This window comes from Dendrobates tinctorius, unplaced genomic scaffold (genome assembly GCF_039654945.1).
Source record: "Dendrobates tinctorius isolate UK_male_01 unplaced genomic scaffold, ASM3965494v1 ptg000032l, whole genome shotgun sequence".
Taxonomy (NCBI): domain Eukaryota; kingdom Metazoa; phylum Chordata; class Amphibia; order Anura; family Dendrobatidae; genus Dendrobates; species Dendrobates tinctorius.
The window spans coordinates 30,750,320-30,769,788 of record NW_027361700.1 but is presented as its reverse complement, the minus strand read 5'-3'; the positions used below and the strand labels follow the sequence as shown (position 1 = coordinate 30,769,788).

At 43.1% G+C, this 19,469-nt stretch overlaps 1 protein-coding gene across 4 annotated transcripts in view; it reads left to right on the top strand.

The window, feature by feature from the left end:
* LOC141086555 (trafficking kinesin-binding protein 1-like) overlaps window positions 1-19,469 on the top strand; it is a 73,597-nt gene that overhangs the window by 51,247 nt on the left and 2,881 nt on the right. The window contains exons 4-17 of one of the 4 annotated variants that reach the window (XM_073572700.1): window positions 10,757-10,833; window positions 12,917-13,033; window positions 13,134-13,231; window positions 13,326-13,434; window positions 13,761-13,839; window positions 14,235-14,365; window positions 14,710-14,784; window positions 15,812-15,949; window positions 16,035-16,099; window positions 16,299-16,508; window positions 16,596-16,894; window positions 16,979-17,194; window positions 18,116-18,218; window positions 19,194-19,285. In XM_073572700.1, coding sequence (XP_073428801.1) covers window positions 10,757-10,833; window positions 12,917-13,033; window positions 13,134-13,231; window positions 13,326-13,434; window positions 13,761-13,839; window positions 14,235-14,365; window positions 14,710-14,784; window positions 15,812-15,949; window positions 16,035-16,099; window positions 16,299-16,508; window positions 16,596-16,894; window positions 16,979-17,194; window positions 18,116-18,218; window positions 19,194-19,242 — 1,766 coding nt within the window. In that variant the 3' untranslated portion in view covers window positions 19,243-19,285. Of the gene's footprint in view, window positions 1-8,601; window positions 8,912-10,756; window positions 10,834-12,916; window positions 13,034-13,133; window positions 13,232-13,325; window positions 13,435-13,760; window positions 13,840-14,234; window positions 14,366-14,709; window positions 14,785-15,811; window positions 15,950-16,034; window positions 16,100-16,298; window positions 16,509-16,595; window positions 16,895-16,978; window positions 17,195-18,115; window positions 18,219-19,193; window positions 19,286-19,469 lie in introns of those variants that run through there. The other 3 variants (XM_073572699.1, XM_073572697.1, XM_073572701.1) reach the window with 3 other exon arrangements.

Genomic DNA, 19,469 nt, shown 5'->3' with positions numbered 1-19,469 from the left:
CCCGCCTTTGAACCCTTTCAAGTTCAGTAATGTCTTTCTTGAGCATCGGCATCCAAAATTGCACACCATACTCCAAGTGTGGTCTGACGAGTGATTTGTACAGAGGGAGAATTATGTTTTCATCTCGTGTCCCCAGACCTCTTCTAATGCATCCCATGACCCTATTTGCTTTGGTGGCAGCTGCCTGACACTGGGCACTCCAATTTAGCTTCTTATTGACTAAGATGCCTAAGTCTTTTTCCATATCTGATTTCCCCAGCAGTTTCCCATTTAGTAAGTAATTGTAGCATCTGTTTCTCCTTCCCATGTGCATAACCTTACACTTATCTGTGTTAAACCTCATTTGCCATTTTTCTGCCCAATTCTCCAATTTACTCAAATCTGTCTGTAGTTGCAAACTGTCCTCCTTTGTGTTAACTACCTTACATAGTTTTGTATCATCTGCAAATACTGATATTTTACTGTGTAAGCCATACACTAGATCATTAATAAATATATTAAATAGTAGAGGGCCCAATCCAGAACCCTGTGGTACCCCACTAGTAACCCTGGCCCAATCTGAGTATGCACCATTAATAACCACTCTGTGTTTTCTATCACTAAGCCAGCTACCTACCCATCTACACACATTTTCCCCTAGCCCAAGCTTTCTCATCTTACTTACCAATCTTTTATGTGGGACAGTGTCAAATGCTTTAGAGAAGTCGAGCTAAATGACATCCAATGATTCTCCTTGGTCCATTTGAGAGCTTACATCCTCATAGAAGCTGATCAGGTTAGTTTGACAGGAGCGATCCTTCATAAATCCATGTTGATATGGAGTTAAACATTTATTAACACTGAGATATTCCATAATGGTATCCCTTAGAAACCCTTCAAAAATTTTAACCACAACAGATGTTAAGCTTACCGGCCTATAGTTTCCAGGTTCCCTTTTACACCCCTTTTTGAATATTGGTAACATATTTGCTTGCCGCCAATCAAAAGGAACAGACCCTGTTTCTATAGAGTCTTTAAATATAAGGAATAGAGGCCTGTCTATCACATTACTTAACTCCCTTAATACCCGAGGGTGAATGCCATCAGGGCCTGGTGATTTGTCAATTTTAATCTTACGAAGGCGGTTCTGCACTTCTTCCTGGGTTAGGCAGCTAATACTTAATGGGGAGTTTACATTATCACTCTGCATTTCCCCTGGCAAATCCTTTTCCTGTGTGAACACTGTTGAGAAAAAAGTATTTAAAACATTTGCTTTTCCCACATCGCTCTCTATGATTTCACCCTCATTGTTCTTTAAAGGGCCGACACCATCAATTTTAATCATTTTACTGTTTGTATAATTAAAGAATAGTTTGGTGTTTGTTTTACTTTCCTTTTCAAACATCGTTATCCTTAGCAATGAGTCTCTCAGTTTCCACTTTTGCTAAATGTACCGTATTTTCCGCTTTGTAAGACGCACTTTTTTCCCCCCAAAATTTGGGGGGAAAACAGGGGTGCGTCTTACAAAGCGGACATGCCTTACCTAGGCTGTGATCGGGGGCGTCCGGCGGTTGCTGGCCGCTGCTGCGGGTGTGTCCGGTGCCGCGTTGTGTGCCCGTCGATGCCCGGGGCTCTGCCAACATTGAGCGACAGGCCAGAGTCCCGGCATTTCCTCAGTTCCCTGTGTGCCGGTAAAAAGATGGCCGCCGGCGCGTGCGCAGATGGGATCTCGGGACCCAGTTCTCGAGAGATGAGATTTCAAATCTCATCTCTCGAGAGGTGGGTCCCGAGATCCCATCTGCGCACGCGCCGGCGGCCATTTTCCCTGGGTTCCCTGTGTGCGCGCGGTGGTGCCTGCAAAAAAATGGCCGCCGCGCGTGCGCAGATGGGATCTCGGGATCCAGCTCTCGAGAGATGAGATTTCAGATCTCATCTCTCGAGAACTGGTCCCGAGATCCCATCTGCGCACGCGCCGGCGGCCATTTTTTTTTTACCGGCACTTCAGCGCACATATACAGGGAACCGAGGAAATGCTGGGGCTCTGGTCTGTCGAACAATGTCGGCAGAGCCCCGGGCATCGATGGGCACACAACGCCGCACCGGAGCACCCGCAGCACCGGCTTCCAACCGCCGGACAAGTGGAGAAACCTGACACCAGCACAAGACTCTGCAGCAGCAACAGCACACATCGGAGCCCCCCCTCATCCCTGAATGCGGCCTGCAGCATCACTCCACGCCTGCCTCCTCCAGCAGCGAGCCTGGGATCCCTCTACACCGCAGCCACCAACCCCGGTAAGCAATAAGATGCAAGGATTATAAGAGGCACCACCATTTTATTAAAAAATATTTTTTTTTTATTTTTCTCCTCAAAAATTGTGGTGCGTCTTATAATCCGGAGCGTCTTATAAAGCGAAAAATACGGTATTTGTTTTTTACACTTTTTATTTTTTTCTCTATAACTTTTTAGTGCTTCTTCATTGCCTTCTTGTTTTAGCTTCCTAAATGCCTTGTTCTTGTTCTTTATTACCCTTTTTACATCCTTATTTAGCCACATTGGTGTTCTGTTCCTAGCCCTTTTATTTCTGTACGGTATGGCTAGCTCGCAGTGGGTGTGTAAAACTGATTTAAATATTTCCCATTTATTTTCTGTTCTCCTATTTTTGAGGACATTGTCCCAATCAATTCGGCGAACGTCCTCTCTAAGCTGATCAAACTTTGCTTTCCTGAAATTCAGCGTTTTCGTAACCCCCTTCCAGGGCATTTTACTGAAGGATAAGTGGAATTGTATTATATTGTGGTCACTGTTCCCTAGGTGCCCATCGACTCGTACTTCTGTTATTCTATCTGGCCTGTTGCTTAAAATTAAGTCCAGAAGGGCTGTCCCTCTAGTTGGGCCCTGCACAAGTTGTGACAGATAATTATCCTTGGTCACTGACAGAAATTGGTTTCCTTTCTGAGATACGCAGGTTTCAGTTTCCCAGTCTATGTCGGGGTAGTTGAAGTCCCCCATAATAATCACCTCATTGTGATTTGCTGCTTTGTCTATTTGTTTCAATAATACATTTTCAGTGGTTTCTGTTATATTTGGTGGCTTATAACAAACCCCTATGAGGATTTTATTACTTTTCCCTCCTTGTATCTCCACCCATAGAGACTCCACTTCTTCATTTCCCTCTTGTATATCTTCTCTTAGTGTGGGCTTTAAAGTGGACTTTATATATAGACAGACTCCACCCCCTTTCCTTTTTTTACGATCCCTCCTAAACAAATCATATCCTTGCAAGTTAGCCGCCCAGTCATAGCTGTCGTCTAACCATGTCTCAGTTATTCCTACTACGTCGTATTTTTCCTCATACATTACCAACTCCAGATCTTCAATCTTATTGGTCAGGCTTCTTGCGTTGGTCATCATGCAGGAAAGAAGTTTTGCTTCCTTTTTCTTAGCTTTCTTCTGAGTACCCTGTCTTGGGTCCTCTGTACCACATCTAGTATCCTTGATTAGTTTGTCCTTCTGCATGTTCTTGTCTGCTGTTTTTCCTCCCATCCCCTCTTCTTCTAGTTTAAAGCCATATTCTGTATGTATGCATCAGAATATGGCTTCTTGGGGAGTATACGGTGCCTCATGGGGAACCATAATGGCTGGACCAATGGGTGTTGTGAGTTCATTTTTCCCTTCACCAGTGAGGTCTGATGAACTCCCCCTTCTGGCGAAGGAAGGTAATGAGGCTGATTACCAAACAGCTGAGCAGGTAGATGATGACTGGGTCACAGGAACTGATGACTGGATATAAGGCAGCCGACGCCCTGCTGCCTTGCTGGTGATTTTCCTGCTGGATTCTTGGAGACCAGTCTGTTTTCTGCTTCTCAAAGCTAAGTTTTGCTCTGCCTTTTGTACACTTTAGTTCTGGTTTTGTTTGCCTTGCTTTTTGGAGTTCAGCCATCCCCGGCCAGGGGTGAGCTGAATTCCATTTTTGTCTCTGATCTGTTGATCTCTGGCTCTGTCTTCAGAATATACCTGAGTGCTGATATAGTCTTTTTGAAGCCTAGCGACTTCAGGGCCTGTTTTTCCTATCAGTCTGTTGGTACATTTTTGGATAGGGTTTTTGCGGATTGCAGACAGCAGCTTTTCTATCCTCTCCTATTTAGTTAGCTTGGGCCCCATCATTTGCTCAACCTATCTTTCTATCTGTGTTAGTGTTTTTCATCTTGCTTCACAGTCATTATATGTTGGGGGCTGCCTATTGCTTTGGGGTCTGCTCTGGGGCAGTTTAGATTTCCCGTTTCTGTCTTTAGGCTAATTTAGTTCTCCAGCTGTGATCGAGGGGTCTAGGGCACCGTAGGAACCCCCCACGGCTACTGCTAGTTGTGGATAGCTTCAGGTGTCTGCAATCCGATAGCTGCCAACTTCTCTGGTTTTCTGGACTTAGCTATTATTTTTGTTTTTTCCTCCTTCGGTGACTCATCCATAACAAATGGGCCTATCAATTAAGAACCCATATAAACTTACCATAATTATGACTGGAAGACCTAGAAAGTTCAGGGGTATTACATATTTACTGTGTTTCCATATTTTCAACCTTATAGCCACTTATTAGGATTATGGAATTCATCCCCCTGGCTTATACGCAGCCAGAAAAACAAGCCTAGTTTGCTCCTAGTTTTACACCTGTTTGAGCAACTTCCCCTTTAACGCTTGGTAACCCTTGTGCACGTTTCTAATCTGAGTTTACAACTGATTCTTATCTGTATGGGGTGCTTAAGCTTTTACTTCTCCAGTATGATTATTGTGCCTATTATGTGGTTTAATTAGGGCATAATCCAGTCATTTTATAGTTAGGACTGGAATTTGTTGTATGTACTATACATACATTGGAGTCTATACACTTGATCACTGGTCAACAGCATTTTTGGTGCCAAAGATATTTCATCGAATTTAGGGTATTTTTGGGGTGCTGATTCTGAATATGTCATCAGTTTTGCCAGATTGGCTCAAGTTTTTGAGATTTTTGGTATCTTATTTATAGCACTTGTTGGTAAATGCGACGCATCATCTCATTAATTTCTTTGGATTAGTACTTGAACTGAGCAGTTCTCAATATAGTTTTGTGTTAATTAGTGTTCTAAAAGTTTGTTCATAGCTTGATTTTTGCACTAACTTTATGTTGTTGTCTGTTTTCCAGTGAAAAGCATGAACTCATCAAGAAGAAGTTGTCTTAACGATCCAGACTCATTCTGTTACATTTGTGGTGAATACACACTGCCAAAACATAGAAGAAACATAACAGACTTCGTAAAAAAAGTGTATTTTGCCTATTTTGGGGTTATGCTTGGGGACCAAGACAAGTTTTGGGCACCACACATAGTGTGCAAAGCATGTATCGAATTATTACGAAAATGGAGCAAAGGACAAAGAAAAAGCTTCAAATTTGGTGTTCCAATGGTGTGGAGAGAGCCAAAAAATCATCATGATGACTGTTATTTATGGTAAACACAGGTACAGGCACATCTTCACAATGAGGGACAGGCCTTCTTGCAGATTCCATGTTACTCCCATTTTCGTTTCTTATGCTTATTGAATCCTTGCACTTGCACTGCACAGAAATAACAGTCATCATGATGATTTTTTGGCTCTCTCCACACCATTGGAACACCAAATTTGAAGCTTTTTCTTTGTCCTTTGCTCCATTTTCGTAATAATTCGATACATGCTTTGCACACTATGTGTGGTGCCCAAAACTTGTCTTGGTCCCCAAGCATAACCCCAAAATAGGCAAAATACACTTTTTTTACGAAGTCTGTTATGTTTCTTCTATGTTTTGGCAGTGTATATTCACCACAAATGTAACAGAATGAGTCTGGATCGTTAAGACAACTTCTTCATGATGAGTTCATGCTTTTCACTGGAAAACAGACAACAACATAAAGTTAGTGCAAAAATCAAGCTATGAACAAACTTTTAGAACACTAATTAACACAAAACTATATTGAGAACTGCTCAGTTCAAGTACTAATCCAAAGAAATTAATGAGATGATGCGTCGCATTTACCAACAAGTGCTATAAATAAGATACCAAAAATCTCAAAAACTTGAGCCAATCTGGCAAAACTGATGACATATTCAGAATCAGCACCCCAAAAATACCCCAAATTCATTAAAATATTTTGGACACCAGAAAAAAAAAATTTTTTCGTTGACCTGTGTTATATATAGACACCTTTGTGCTTAGCCAAAACATAAATAGGTTAAAAGTGAGTTTTAATTATTTCACTAGTACCTCACCTTCCCTTTAAGGGTAGCTCTAATTTTATGGTTATTCATTAAAAGTTATATTTTATTTTTCTCTATTGCTGGTACCTGATTTATCTGAGAGAAATTGTGGGTTTTGACCCATTAGTGCTGTTTTGTCTTACACCATGATGTTCCCACCTCCAAGCTTCACTGTTGGTATGGTGTTTTTTAGAGGTGAGATACAGTGCCCTTTGGCATCCAAACATTGTGTGTATTACGGCATCCAAAGGGTATAACCCCAACAGTGCTCACTGGAGCCTTCAGTAGTTTAGAAATTCCTCTGTAACTAATGCCATCAGTATGTTTTGCAACAATAAGGTTGCAAAGATCTTCTTGAGTGATCTCAATGCTTTTACACATTGAGTAGAGAAGAGCGAATCCAAACTGACATACTGTTTCGACACGGATCCAGAACATGAAATGGTGAACCAGGAAGTCCGTTCTGCTGTTCAGATTCGGCACCCCGAACACTGGGTGTTTCTCACGCTGTCATACAGTTAATTCACTGATCGGCTCTAAGATTAATACCACCGGTCAGAGAGCCGTGATTCAAATGACAACGTGAGCCCACAGTTGTGATCGGACGTAAAATGTTTATCTCGGGTCACTGGCGTCAGCTGATGCAACTACTACTCCCATCAGCCTATGCCTGCTGCCGCTAATAACAGTGAGAGAAGGCAGCAGTTGATGGGAATATTCATCAGCCTGCGCTCTAAATAAATAAATAATTGAAAAAAAAAAAGGCGTGGGTTCCCTTGTATTTTTGATAACCAGCCAGGCAAAACTGACAGCTGCAAGGCTGCACCTCTCAGCTGTCTGCTTTAGCAAGGTTGGTTATCAAGAACAGAGGGGTCAACAAACTGTTTTTTTTTTTTAAAAATTTAAAAAACACGGTGTGCCCTGTGAGAATAGTTGTACTGTAAATTATGAATAGACTTCTTATAGATGCCTCTCCATTATCAAGCCGTGGGCTTGATGTCACCGAAAAATACAAAGGTGACCTCAACCCCATAAATATGTGCCTCACTTGCTGCTGCCACAGGGCAAGTGCGTAGAGTCGGGCAAAGCGCCAGAATTGGCGCATCTAACAGATGCGGACTGCTTTTTTTTTTAGGCTGGGGCAGACCAATATCCATGGCCCCTTACCAGTCTGGAAATAACAGCCCCAAGCTGTCTGCTTTAGCTTGACTGGTTGTCAAAAATAAGGGAAACACCACGCCGTTTTTTACAATTATTTAAATTTAAAAACACAGCGTGGCGACCCCTCTATTCTTGATAACCAGCCTTGCTAACGCTGACAGCGGAGGGCTGCAGCTTACAGCTGTCTATTTTGCCTGGCAATTTGTCAAAAACACAGGGGAACCCATGCTGTGTTTTTTTTTTTTTTTTAATTTTTCATTATTTATTTAGAGCTGATAGGAGTTGTAGCTCTCTGACCAGCGTTATGATTTTACCGCCGATCAAAGACAGCGTTTGCTGTGTTGTCATACACATGACAATTTTGCAACCACTGGATGTTTAGGCCCCCATTCAAGTGAATGGGGTTTGGGTTCGGGTACTGTTCTGGTATCCGAACCAAACTTTTTTCTTTTTTTTTAACTGTTCAGTCGGACACGAATATCCAGGGGTCGCCCGTCCAATAATCATGAGCTGTTTCTTGTGTGGCACCTTGGTAATGAGACACCCCTTTATAGGCCATCAGTTGAGCCAGCTGAGATTATTTTTCACCAAGTAGCAGGATTGCTTTCTAATTACTGATAGATTCTTCTGGTGTCATGACTTTCCACTGCTTTTCGCACTTCTCTTTCATCAGTGTTCAATAGTTTTTCCCTGTGTCATTCCTGGTGAGAATTTCATGGTGGAGTGTTCAATACTTATTTTACCCGCTGTGTTTTGCATATGTGTGTGATGTGTGTATAAATGTATGTACATTTATACGTGTGTGTATGTATATGTAAAATATATACATGTGTGTGTATATATACTTGGGGACGTGTGTTTGCACACTTTGTTATTGTGTCCATTCCTATGTTTATGGCTTACAGATAAGAGCAGGTGTCAGATTGTCAATGCTTGGAACATACCATTTCTCATAACTGAAAGGGGGAGTTTTTATTACATTGTTTTCCCTGCAGTCACAATATAGAAGATCTCTGAGATGTTTTCCCATAGGAATGAAGGGGTTGGGTCACTGACTTATTACCATCTGAAAGGAGCCCTGTATGTTATTGTGGAGTGGAGAGTGTTGTTTTGCCTGCCTGTCCCGCCCTCCTGTCCTGGGAGTAGGACTGCCCAGCCAGGTGTATATACACAGACACCGAGGATCAGAGCAAGCTCCACTACTGCACACTGACACTGCACACTACACAGTGCCACTCACTGCCACCCCCTCTGATGTCTGTAGACACTGGATGTGAGGATATGAGCAGGCACAGCGCTGGGAGCTGCCTGTTCTCCAAAATTCCCAGTAAAGTTCCTGGAGGGGTTCACAATCCCCATTGAGGGTGCTAGTACTTGCCACCACTTGCCTTCCGGCAGCCATGGAGTTCTGGGAAAATTCCTACCGCCGTGCAAACGACAATGAGTGCAATGGAAATATTATTTTCGAAATTGATGAGGACTCGATAACAGATGACCTGGAAGGTAGGGTCCGACACGCCAGTATGGACGAGAGAAAGGGGCCATCCCTTAGTAGATAATTGGTTCCTCCTTGGCAAATTAGATAGTCAGCTCTTTTGTCGATTATTTGTGATTGCAAGGTCCTGTAGATAGTTGAGGGGTCTTGAGTTTGGAGATATTGGAGGTTGTTGGTGTTACTTTGCTAGGTCTGTAAGGCGTCAGGGTGAGCACATCTGTTTACGCTCCTTGTTTTCTGGTGGTCTGAACACTTTAGATAGCATCTACCCATTCCTGGTGTATGGGTGGCCTGGGAAGTCCTACTTGTCCAGAGCAGATGAATTATTGTAGGTCCCTGAGGCTTCCTGATGTGTTTATGCACTTTACATGCAGGACTTGGGGAACCACAAGGCTCAGCCTGCTCTAAAAGTAAGTTAAAGTGTAGATACTAAAGATCTGGAGAGTCATTAACATCCAAGGTAGTCAAATTACAGATCTCTTATTAACAAAAATGTATCCCAGTATCCACCCCATGGAACATAATGAATTGTTAGGTCCTTAGTTAGATGACACAATGAAATCATTAAGTCACAGCACAGGTACATTTCACTAAATGTCTCCAGATTGTTATTAGTCACTATTCAACGATTGATTCTTGTCTGGCTGGAAATCATCGCTAAAGACAACTTGGGTCCTGATGTTTTTGTTTTTTTTCTGCTACCTTTGTCTAACTCAGGATAATATTCCTATGGTCTATGGTCCTGATTAATTTCTTAATATATCTATATAGTGGTTTGTGTTCTGAATTTCTGATACAAAGCTCCAAATCCCCTGCATACGCAGCACTAATAAAGTTCCTGCCACCTGCAGCCACCACTAGAGGGAGCGTAGGAGCTCACTGCAGACAGTTTATAGAATGAACACCATAATAAAACAGTATCTAGAGCTCCCTCTAGTGGGAACTTGGAACTTTGTGAAAAAAAGGAAAAAAAACAACAATTAAGATTTTAAAGTATCTTTTATGGAGATTAATCAGGGAACGACTTGTTGCTACATGAAAAAGGTAACTGATGAGCGTCAGCCATACAGGGGGATGGACAAGGTCATCTGGCCTGACCTTTCTCATAGTTTCCTAATAACATATAATCAAGGCCTCTTTCTCCTTGCCCCTCTTCTCTTATCACTTAGTATGGACATCAAGGCAATAACATGCATTGGGAAGACCGGTTATGTGTGGCCCCGGGCAATGCTTCTTCTCCAGGAATCTCCACCCAAGCAGCCGCATAAATCAGCAATGTGAAGACTGTCGCTCTCCAGCTGTCGTAAACCTACAACTCCCAGCCACTGGCAGGACTGGATGGGAATGCTGGGACTTGTAGTGCTATCGTTGCTGGAGAGCGCCAAGATCACTGGTAGATAAAGCTCCACAATGTGCTGTAAACTTTTTCAGCTTGGTGTATAAGATGGAGACAACGTAGTTTTTCAAGAGTTAAACAAATGCTGACCCCAATACTTGCCATTACTGGAATGCACAGTTAGGGTTTGCCATCAGAAAGACCCAATTACTGCCAATTAGTGTCTACGCCAATGACAAGACCCCCCCCCCCCCTGAGCAAGGTTATGGTTGTACCCAGTGAGCATGCGACTTACCAGAAATGGGATATTCCAATATTATGGAGGGGGGGTGCATTAACTTTAATTAATTTTGGTAAAGGTGACTACCCTGGTGAGAGTGTGATTTTTTTAAGTTACCCTGACAGGGACACATACAGTACGTCATGGCTTTATCGTTGCTATAACAGGAAATAAATGGTTTAATTCTTTTTTTTTTTTTTTTTTTTTGCCCTTTTTTTTTATTCTTTTAAATTTCAGTCCTGTGTTCTGAGCGGGTGGGCAGAGTGACCAAGACCTATCGGGACATAGACGCTGTGACCGGTCTGCTTGAGGAGGTAAGAATGTAATGCTTAGGTAGCGAGAGGTGCGTCACAGATGGTTCACGACCCGGATTACAGAAGAATCGACGAAATCCAGATCAGAGCAAATTATAGCAGACTGTGCCTGGCATTCAATCGGCATTCAATCGTGTGTGTGTATATATATATATATATATATATACACACACAGTGGGGCAAAAAAGTATTTAGTCAGTCAGCAATAGTGCAAGTTCCACCACTTAAAAAGATGTGAGGCGTCTGTAATTTACATCATAGGTAGACCTCAACTATGGGAGACAAACTGAGAAAAAAAAATCCAGAAAATCACATTGTCAGTTTTTTTTTCATTTTATTTGCATATTATGGTGGAAAATAAGTATTTGGTCAGAAACAAGCAATCAAGATTTCTGGCTCTCACAGACCTGTAACTTCTTCTTTAAGAGTCTCCTCTTTCCTCCACTCATTACCTGTAGTAATGGCACCTGTTTAAACTTGTTATCAGTATAAAAAGACACCTGTGCACACCCTCAAACAGTCTGACTCCAAACTCCACTATGGTGAAGACCAAAGAGCTGTCAAAGGACACCAGAAACAAAATTGTAGCCCTGCACCAGGCTGGGAAGACTTAATCTGCAATAGCCAACCAGCTTGGAGTGAAGAAATCAACTGTGGGAGCAATAATTAGAAAATGGAAGACATACAAGACCACTGATAATCTCCCTCAATCTGGTGCTCCACGCAAAATCCCACCCCGTGGGGTCAGAATGATCACAAGAACGGTGAGCAAAAATCCCAGAACCACGCGGGGGGACCTAGTGAATGAACTGCAGAGAGCTGGGACAAATGTAACAAGGTCTACCATAAGTAACACTACGCCACCATGGACTCGGATCCTGCAGTGCCAGACGTGTCCCACTGCTTAAGCCTGTACATGTCCGGGCCCGTCTGAAGTTTGCTAGAGAGCATTTGGATGATCCAGAGGAGTTTTGGGAGAATGTCCTATGGTCTGATGAAACCAAACTGGAACTGTTTGGTAGAAACACAACTTGTCGTGTTTGGAGGAAAAAGAATACTGAGTTGCATCCATCAAACACCATACCTACTGTAAAGCATGGTGGTTGAGACATCATGCTTTGGGGCTGTTTCTCTGCAAAGGGGCCAGGACGACTGATCCGGGTACATGAAAGAATGAATGGGGCCATGTATCGTGAGATTTTGAGTGCAAACCTCCTTCCATCAGCAAGGGCATTGAAGATGAAACGTGGCTGGGTCTTTCAACATGACAATGATCCAAAGCACACCGCCAGGGCAACGAAGGAGTGGCTTCGTAAGAAGCATTTCAAGGTCCTGGAGTGGCCTAGCCAGTCTCCAGATCTCAACCCTATAGAAAACCTTTGGAGGGAGTTGAAAGTCCGTGTTGCCAAGCGAAAAGCCAAAAACATCACTGCTCTAGAGGAGATCTGCATGGAGGAATGGGCCAACATACCAACAACAGTGTGTGGCAACCTTGTGAAGACTTACAGAAAACGTTTGACCTCTGTCATTGCCAACAAAGGATATATCACAAAGTATTGAGATGAAATTTTGTTTCTGACCAAATACTTATTTTCCACCGTAATATGCAAATAAAATGAAAAAAAAACAGACAATGTGATTTTCTGGATTTTTTTTTCTCAGTTTGTCTCCCATAGTTGAGGTCTACCTATGATGTAAATTACAGACGCCTCTCATCTTTTTAAGTGGTGGAACTTGCACTATTGCTGACTGACTAAATACTTTTTTGCCCCACTGTGTGTGTGTGTGTGTGTGTGTGTGTGTGTGTATATATATATATATATATATATATATATATATATATATATATATATATATATATATATATATATATATATATATATATATATATATATATAGTGGCCAGGGTATACAAAGAAATTTAAAGGGCTCTCCATAGCGAAAAAACCATTACAGGGGTCGGAGCGATGATTCCCACACTCCTCTACTTCCTTTCTCACACCTTTTGAAGTTCAGTGATGAATTTCTTTTTTAAATTCACCAGTTTTATTTTTCCCTCGTCTTTTTTTTTTTTTTTTTTTAGAAAGAGCGAGACCTGGAGCTGGCCGCCCGCATTGGACAGTCTCTTCTAAAACAAAACAGGGAACTGACCATAAGGAATGATTTCCTGGAGGAACAACTGGAGGCTGCCAAAGAGGAGGTAAAGGGGAAAAACAAATGGCAGGCAGAGTGGTGCTGCTTCTGATAAAAAGCAGCCATGGTTTTCTGATCTCTCCTATGTTTTGTTGGTGCGGTTTCAGGTCTTTCAGCTGCGACATGATATCTCAATGCGGGAAGATCTTCTTCACCTGTATACCAGCATCTCAGACAGTGAACCCGTGTCTGTCACCGCTACCCCGTAAGGACTGTTCATTTATACATGTTCCAGACATGAGCACCGTCTCTCATATCAGTGTCTTCATGGGTATGGGTGTCTTCTCTTTTCTTGATAGGTTGCGGAGGAATCAGTCTTCCTTTTGCCTACAACAAAGCATTCAGCTGGATACCCTGGAGCAGAAGCTGAAGAGCCTGGAAGATGAGAACCAGAAGATGCGCAGTGAGGTGAGCTGTACGGCTGGGGCCATGTTGGTGCTACGTGGGGTTGGGCAGCCTGTAGGGGCCATGTCAGCAGGTCTGAATAATGTGCTCCTGGTTCGGAGCATGGTGCCAGATGACTAGAGGTACTATTGTTCCATGGTGTCGGCAGCCTGTAGGGGCCATGTCCGGCAGTTCTGGATATGTGCTCCTGGTTCTAGACATCGTATCAATTGACTAGAGGTACTATTGTTGCTTGATGTCTGCAGGTATAAGTTGCTGTGCAGAGGTGCGATGTAGAAAATCTACAACCTGTAGGTGATGTCTCACAATTGCTGTTTTTCCTTCCTTAGGCCGATCATATACTTGAAGCCACCAGTGATTATGAGGATCAGGAGGGGTCCTTGATGCTGGACTGTGTCGAGCAATTCTGTAAGTTTCCATAAAAGATTTTAGGACACCCGGTCATCTGTCCTGTGTCAACTTGCCATTTATGTTACACTTTAATACACGTCTATGACATGCATCCACAATGTCAATAACAATATGGTCGACTTGTGACACTGGCAAATATCCACGTTCTGTCGCCCACACTCAGTGTAATATCTATTCCCATGTGTCATTAGTTCTGTCCCTGCCAGCTGCCTGGGACAGTGGTATTGTGGCTAAGACCCATTGCTGGAAGTATGTTATATGGGAATTTTTCCTTCTGGGCGAAGGGGAGATGTGCTTCAATTTTCACTTCGTTCCCTTGAAATGTTTTGAATCAGGAGTAAGGTGTTTACTGTTTTTGGCTGCAGTATAAAACCATTTTGCTCTGTTTCTAGCGGAAGCCAGCAGACAAGTGGCATTGCTGGCAGAAGAGCTGGCACGAAGAGGAGAAGATGCAGCCCGGCAGCAGGAGGAGATCAGCCAGCTCCTGGCACAGATCGTCAATCTACAGCAAAAGTGCCGCAATGTAAGTGCGATCCACGTATTGGTCTGTAAGACACAGGATTAATAGGTGACTGTATTCTGGAGCACTATTCTATAAAGGGGTATACTTTCCATGAGAAGTGATGACTTAGAAGATAAGCCGTTACTTCTCAATGAGGGCTGGTGTTGGGAAAGGGGTCAATCTTCAGGCTCCTTCAGAGATTGCCACTTCCTTCCCTGCCAAGAGACTGGAGCCCACCAATCAGTAACTTATAGCACTTTCTAGCAATATGCCTTCTAATGGTGGGAATACCCCATGTAATATTATATCTGCCCCTTGTTGTAAGTGATTAGCTGATTAGTTTATTCATCTATCTGATTTTTTAGATCTCGGCAGAGAATGAAGAACTGCAGCAACATCTGGCCGCTGTGAAGGAACGAGAATTCAGGCTGAAAACCGAGGCACGTACAGCTGAATGCATAAAATCAGACCAATGGTGTAAGGGTAGAAACTCAGTCTAAGTCAGAGTCTCCTTGATTAGAAGGAGACAAAGTGGCCAGAAAAAGCACACACAAGAATCAAGTGCAATTTTTAATAATATACCCAAAATGACAATAATATAAAACAAATGCCTCTAATGTGAGGGACGCTGATGGATAGGGCTCCCGTTAGACATTAGACATCCTTTATAGGTAAGTATTGCATGTAGGCTGTGAAGGAATAAATTCCTTATTGCTAAATATAGATGATGAGGCTTAGTATGGATGCCATATACTGTTTTCGCAAAAATAGGGTGACTTAAAAGGAGTATAGAGTTTTCTATATAAAGTGCTATTGTATAAGAGAGAAATAGCCAATAATAAATTCCTTGGATTCGGAATGTATGGTAGTTAGTATCCTAGATTCAGTACATGGACATCGTAGAGGAATAACGTGCTACAATAGGACTCTGTGCCAACAATAGATGGAGACAACCAACATCCTCAATGTAACCTATATATAAAACCGCTAAATACCACCATATGTTATACTATATATAGGCTTAAATTCCATGCAATGAGACTTACTATGAATACGGGGACCGTGCCATGTCCCTGCACTCCGATGCGCGTTTCGTCCACACTGCTTCTCTATGCTATGACTCTGATAATTAGACAGTGTGTTTGGTATAATTAGGAAGTTATCCCAAGTGATTAGAATGGCATATCCCACCAAAAAATACCAGCTGACTGATAATGTCCTTACCACACAATCTGTCCTGAGTGGATGGTATCGGAATGTGTAGGTACACACAAAAACTATTGACAAGAAAAGTAAAAGTGCCCAGTTTTCTATTGGTTGATAGATTTCCAGGAGGAATAACAGAGGAACCTTACAAAGCAGAGTCCTATGAAAGTGTCTTCTATTAAATAATTCTGAATAGATATGTCAGATGATGTGCTATGCCCTCCTTATGGCTGTTATTCTAAAATAATTATTTTCTTGTAGCTTCAAGATCTGCAGGAGAAACACAAAGAATGCCAGGACATGTTACATGAAGCCCAGGAAGAGTTAAAGAACCAACGAAACCGAAGCCTTCCTAACAGTTCCATCAGCAGATACAGCACCTTGAACATCTTCCCCCTGGTAAGCAGCAGGCATGACCATCTGCAACTTCTCTGCTTTGCAGGACCATAATCCCAAAGTCCTAGTATGTGTTTCTTCTCCACAGGATTCCTTGGCAGCGGAGATTGAAGGAACCATGAGAAAAGGCATTGATGCCTCTTCCGAGCTCAAGTACGTGCCTCACTCATTCAATAAGCGGGTCTTCGAAGAACAGTGTACAAAATATGCTGTCATTGATCCCCCACACTTACATTGCAGCATCACTACTAGAAACACCTAGAAGGCCCCTCATTTTATGTTGTATGTGTACATTACAGCAATGTCAGAGTTTCTGACTATTGATTGTCCTCTAACCTCTTCACCCATACAGGAGCTACAAGCGAGTGTTTGAGACGGTTAAAGCTGCCAACCAAGTGGTGAGGATCAGATCTGTACCAGGCTCTCGAGCTCCATCTCAGAGACCATCAGCTGCCCCCAGTCGTGTTGGTACTCCTCCAATGAGCTTCTGTGAGTCAGAGGGTACCAGCATGGTGCTAGAAGAGGAGCAGACCCTACTACCAGCAGACCCTGAATCTTCTGTGTAAGCTACAGCTTCATAAATCTTTAAGAAATCAAGGATTTTCTTGGTCCATTACTAACCCTTAATCTAAATTTTTTTCATTTACAGTGTTGGAGGGAAGAAGTTGGGGACCCCTGGCACACCTGGAGGCCAGGACCTGGCTGCAGCTCTTCAGATACTCAGTGCTCAGCAGGACTCTCACACCCCTGACAGCCTTTTCGAACAGAGGGAACACAAGTTGCAACGACATGGTGAGACATCAAGTGGGTTCCTCACCCCCAATGAAAGTGTCCTGTCCACTGGCACCAATTATTCTGGCATCTCTGAGGCAACCGGCAGCTCAAGCTTCTCCTTGGGTTCAAGGTCCTACCTACCGGAGAAGTTGCAGATTGTCAAACCTATAGAAGGTTAGAATATACTTGACACAATGTGTGTTATCAAATCACTATGCAACAATGTCAATTATGACTTACTGTATGCTTTGTGTCCAGGCTCAGCGACCCTGCTGCACTGGCAGAAGTTGGCTAAGCCCAATTTAGGCGGCATTCTGGATCCTCGCCCCGGTGTGCTAACCAAAGACTTCCAGGAATTAGACATTGACGTTGAAGATGTCTACAATCTCAATGACTTTGAGGAGGATGACCTGGAACCTATAAGTTTTGAAGCCTTTGCTACATCCACTCCAACCAAAAGCAAACCAAATAACAGTAAGTATGGATGCAGATATTTTTCCTTATTATGGAAATGTATGGAAACCGGACACTGCTTCTTTAACTCCCAGTAGGTCATAATGGAGAGTTATATATGTGGCAAACTCTGAATTTCTCGAAACAGGTTGTAATGACACCCACTCTCCTCACTGGTCAGACAAACAATCCCTCTGCCATTACTAGAGACCTCTTTCTTACAGGGATCTATAAGGCTCTCCCTTGACTGGGTTATAGCTTTGACTCCATGGGGAAGGTGCCACATGTTTGGGAACTGATTTTTAAAGGCATTGACCAGTGGCAGAAAACTCCTGTCCCCATGATGTTTACTTTTAAAAAGGCAAGCTGTGCATTACTCGCATTCCTCTGGTCCAGAGCTGAGTCTCCAACGCTGCTTCTGGTGTCTTCTTATTGACTTCAGCGCTGAAGTCACGTCAACAATGCTACAGCCAATCAGTGAGCTCAGTGGCTATGCTAGAATTGTTGGCACGAGCTCAGTGATTTTTTTTTTGCAGCATTGTTAAAATGGCGTGATTGCTGCAGACAAAAAAATCCACTGGGAGCAATGGTAGAGACTCAGTGCTGGATCGGGGGAAGGTGAGTAAAGTACAGTTTTTTTAGAAAACTAAGAAATCCTCCATAATGTTGAGTGAGCAGTGCTATTCCATGCTGCGCTCTGGATCAATTCCAACAAAAGTTGCTCTTCAGACAGACGCAGTGACAGGGCATTATTGCTTCCTGCATTACTGCCACGTGACTGAGGCCAAAAATGGCAATCTACATTGTATAATTCATAAAGTTCATAGCCAAATACAGCAGTGTCCTCTGTCCCCTCCAGATGTTTCCTTAGAAGTAGTGCTGCCCTTGGATGTGACTCCCATCTTGTACGTCTCTAATACATAGATGACTTGTATGTTTCAGTGTTCCGTTCTGCTAACAACCTCCCCCAGACTCCGTCTACCTTCACCATAACCACATGTCGCATGTCGCACCCTCTGCAGGACATTACGCGGGTCACATCCAGGTGGGTTTTTCATGGTTTGCACTTCTGTCTGTCTCGTCGCTATCTTCATATGTCCTGTCCCTGTACGTATATGCAGCAGTTACAGAGACCTTAGTATGGTGGCATAGGCGCCATATATCTTGTGTGAGATGAGAGTCCATGGCGGTGACTGTGGTTCCAGCTCATTCCCATTCACTTTACCCATTGTTTTTCTTAACTTCTGTCCAGTAGGTGGAGCTCATGAAAAGCCTTTCCTTTTTTAAGGCGGTGGTTTTAAAATGCAGGGATTTCAACTTGGAGGGAAGAATCTTCTTAAAAGTAACAGGAAACAACATGCAATTCTGATACTTTTAAAATTCTCTTCCTGTGCTGCACCATCACTGACCTCAGACATTTGGGGATTAGGCCTCGGTGACGCCGTGTCCTCTGGTGACAGAATGTCATCCAGTCACTGGTTAATCCAATTACTATTCTTTTTTTTAACCATTCATTGCAGATTTGTGCCAAGTAGTGATGACCGAAAGTTCTCAGACGAGGTGTTCTCGAATAATGTGTTCGAGTCCCTGTTAGGCAATCCCTTCATATGTTGTGACTGTGTAACCGTCGAGAGACATGGAGCCGCGGGTACGCGAACATATTTTTCGAGCACGCCGAAGACACTCGGTTAGCACATGAGCGTGTTTGGATAACACCTCATCAGAGCACGTTCGCTCATCACTAGTGCCAAGTTGAAGAAATGTCTAATTCTGAGTCCCCTCTCCCTAAAATGACTTCCTTCATCATAGTTCTAGCTGAGAAATGACTGTTCGATACCTCATGTCGGCACTCTCTGATATAAATCCCAATGTCGTCTGCATGTTTTGCACGGTTAACTTGTTCCTTTCCAGCTTCTGGTGAATGGATGCCACATTGCCAGCTGCTACATTTCTTCCTGCGCCACTCACTGTTTCCTCCCTATCCCTCACTCGTGTCCATTTTCCATCCTCACGGTTCTAGGCACTTCAAGTCCTGGTGGAAGCGCTTTTTCCATTGCTTGACTTTCTGAGAGGCGTCTGAGTGCAGGGTCAGACAACACCGCAAAGCATCAGGTAGCCCAGTTGGCAGTGACCTTCTGGTCTCTTAAGGGTGATTCAGTGACCAGACAGAACTGGCGTAGCGCACGGTCCTTGTCCTACACGGTCCTGAGGACCAGTATTAACGTTCTGAATTGGCGCCATCTAGAGGATGCTTTGTCTGCAACAGCTGGTGGTGTTGAAATTCCAAGGATGGACA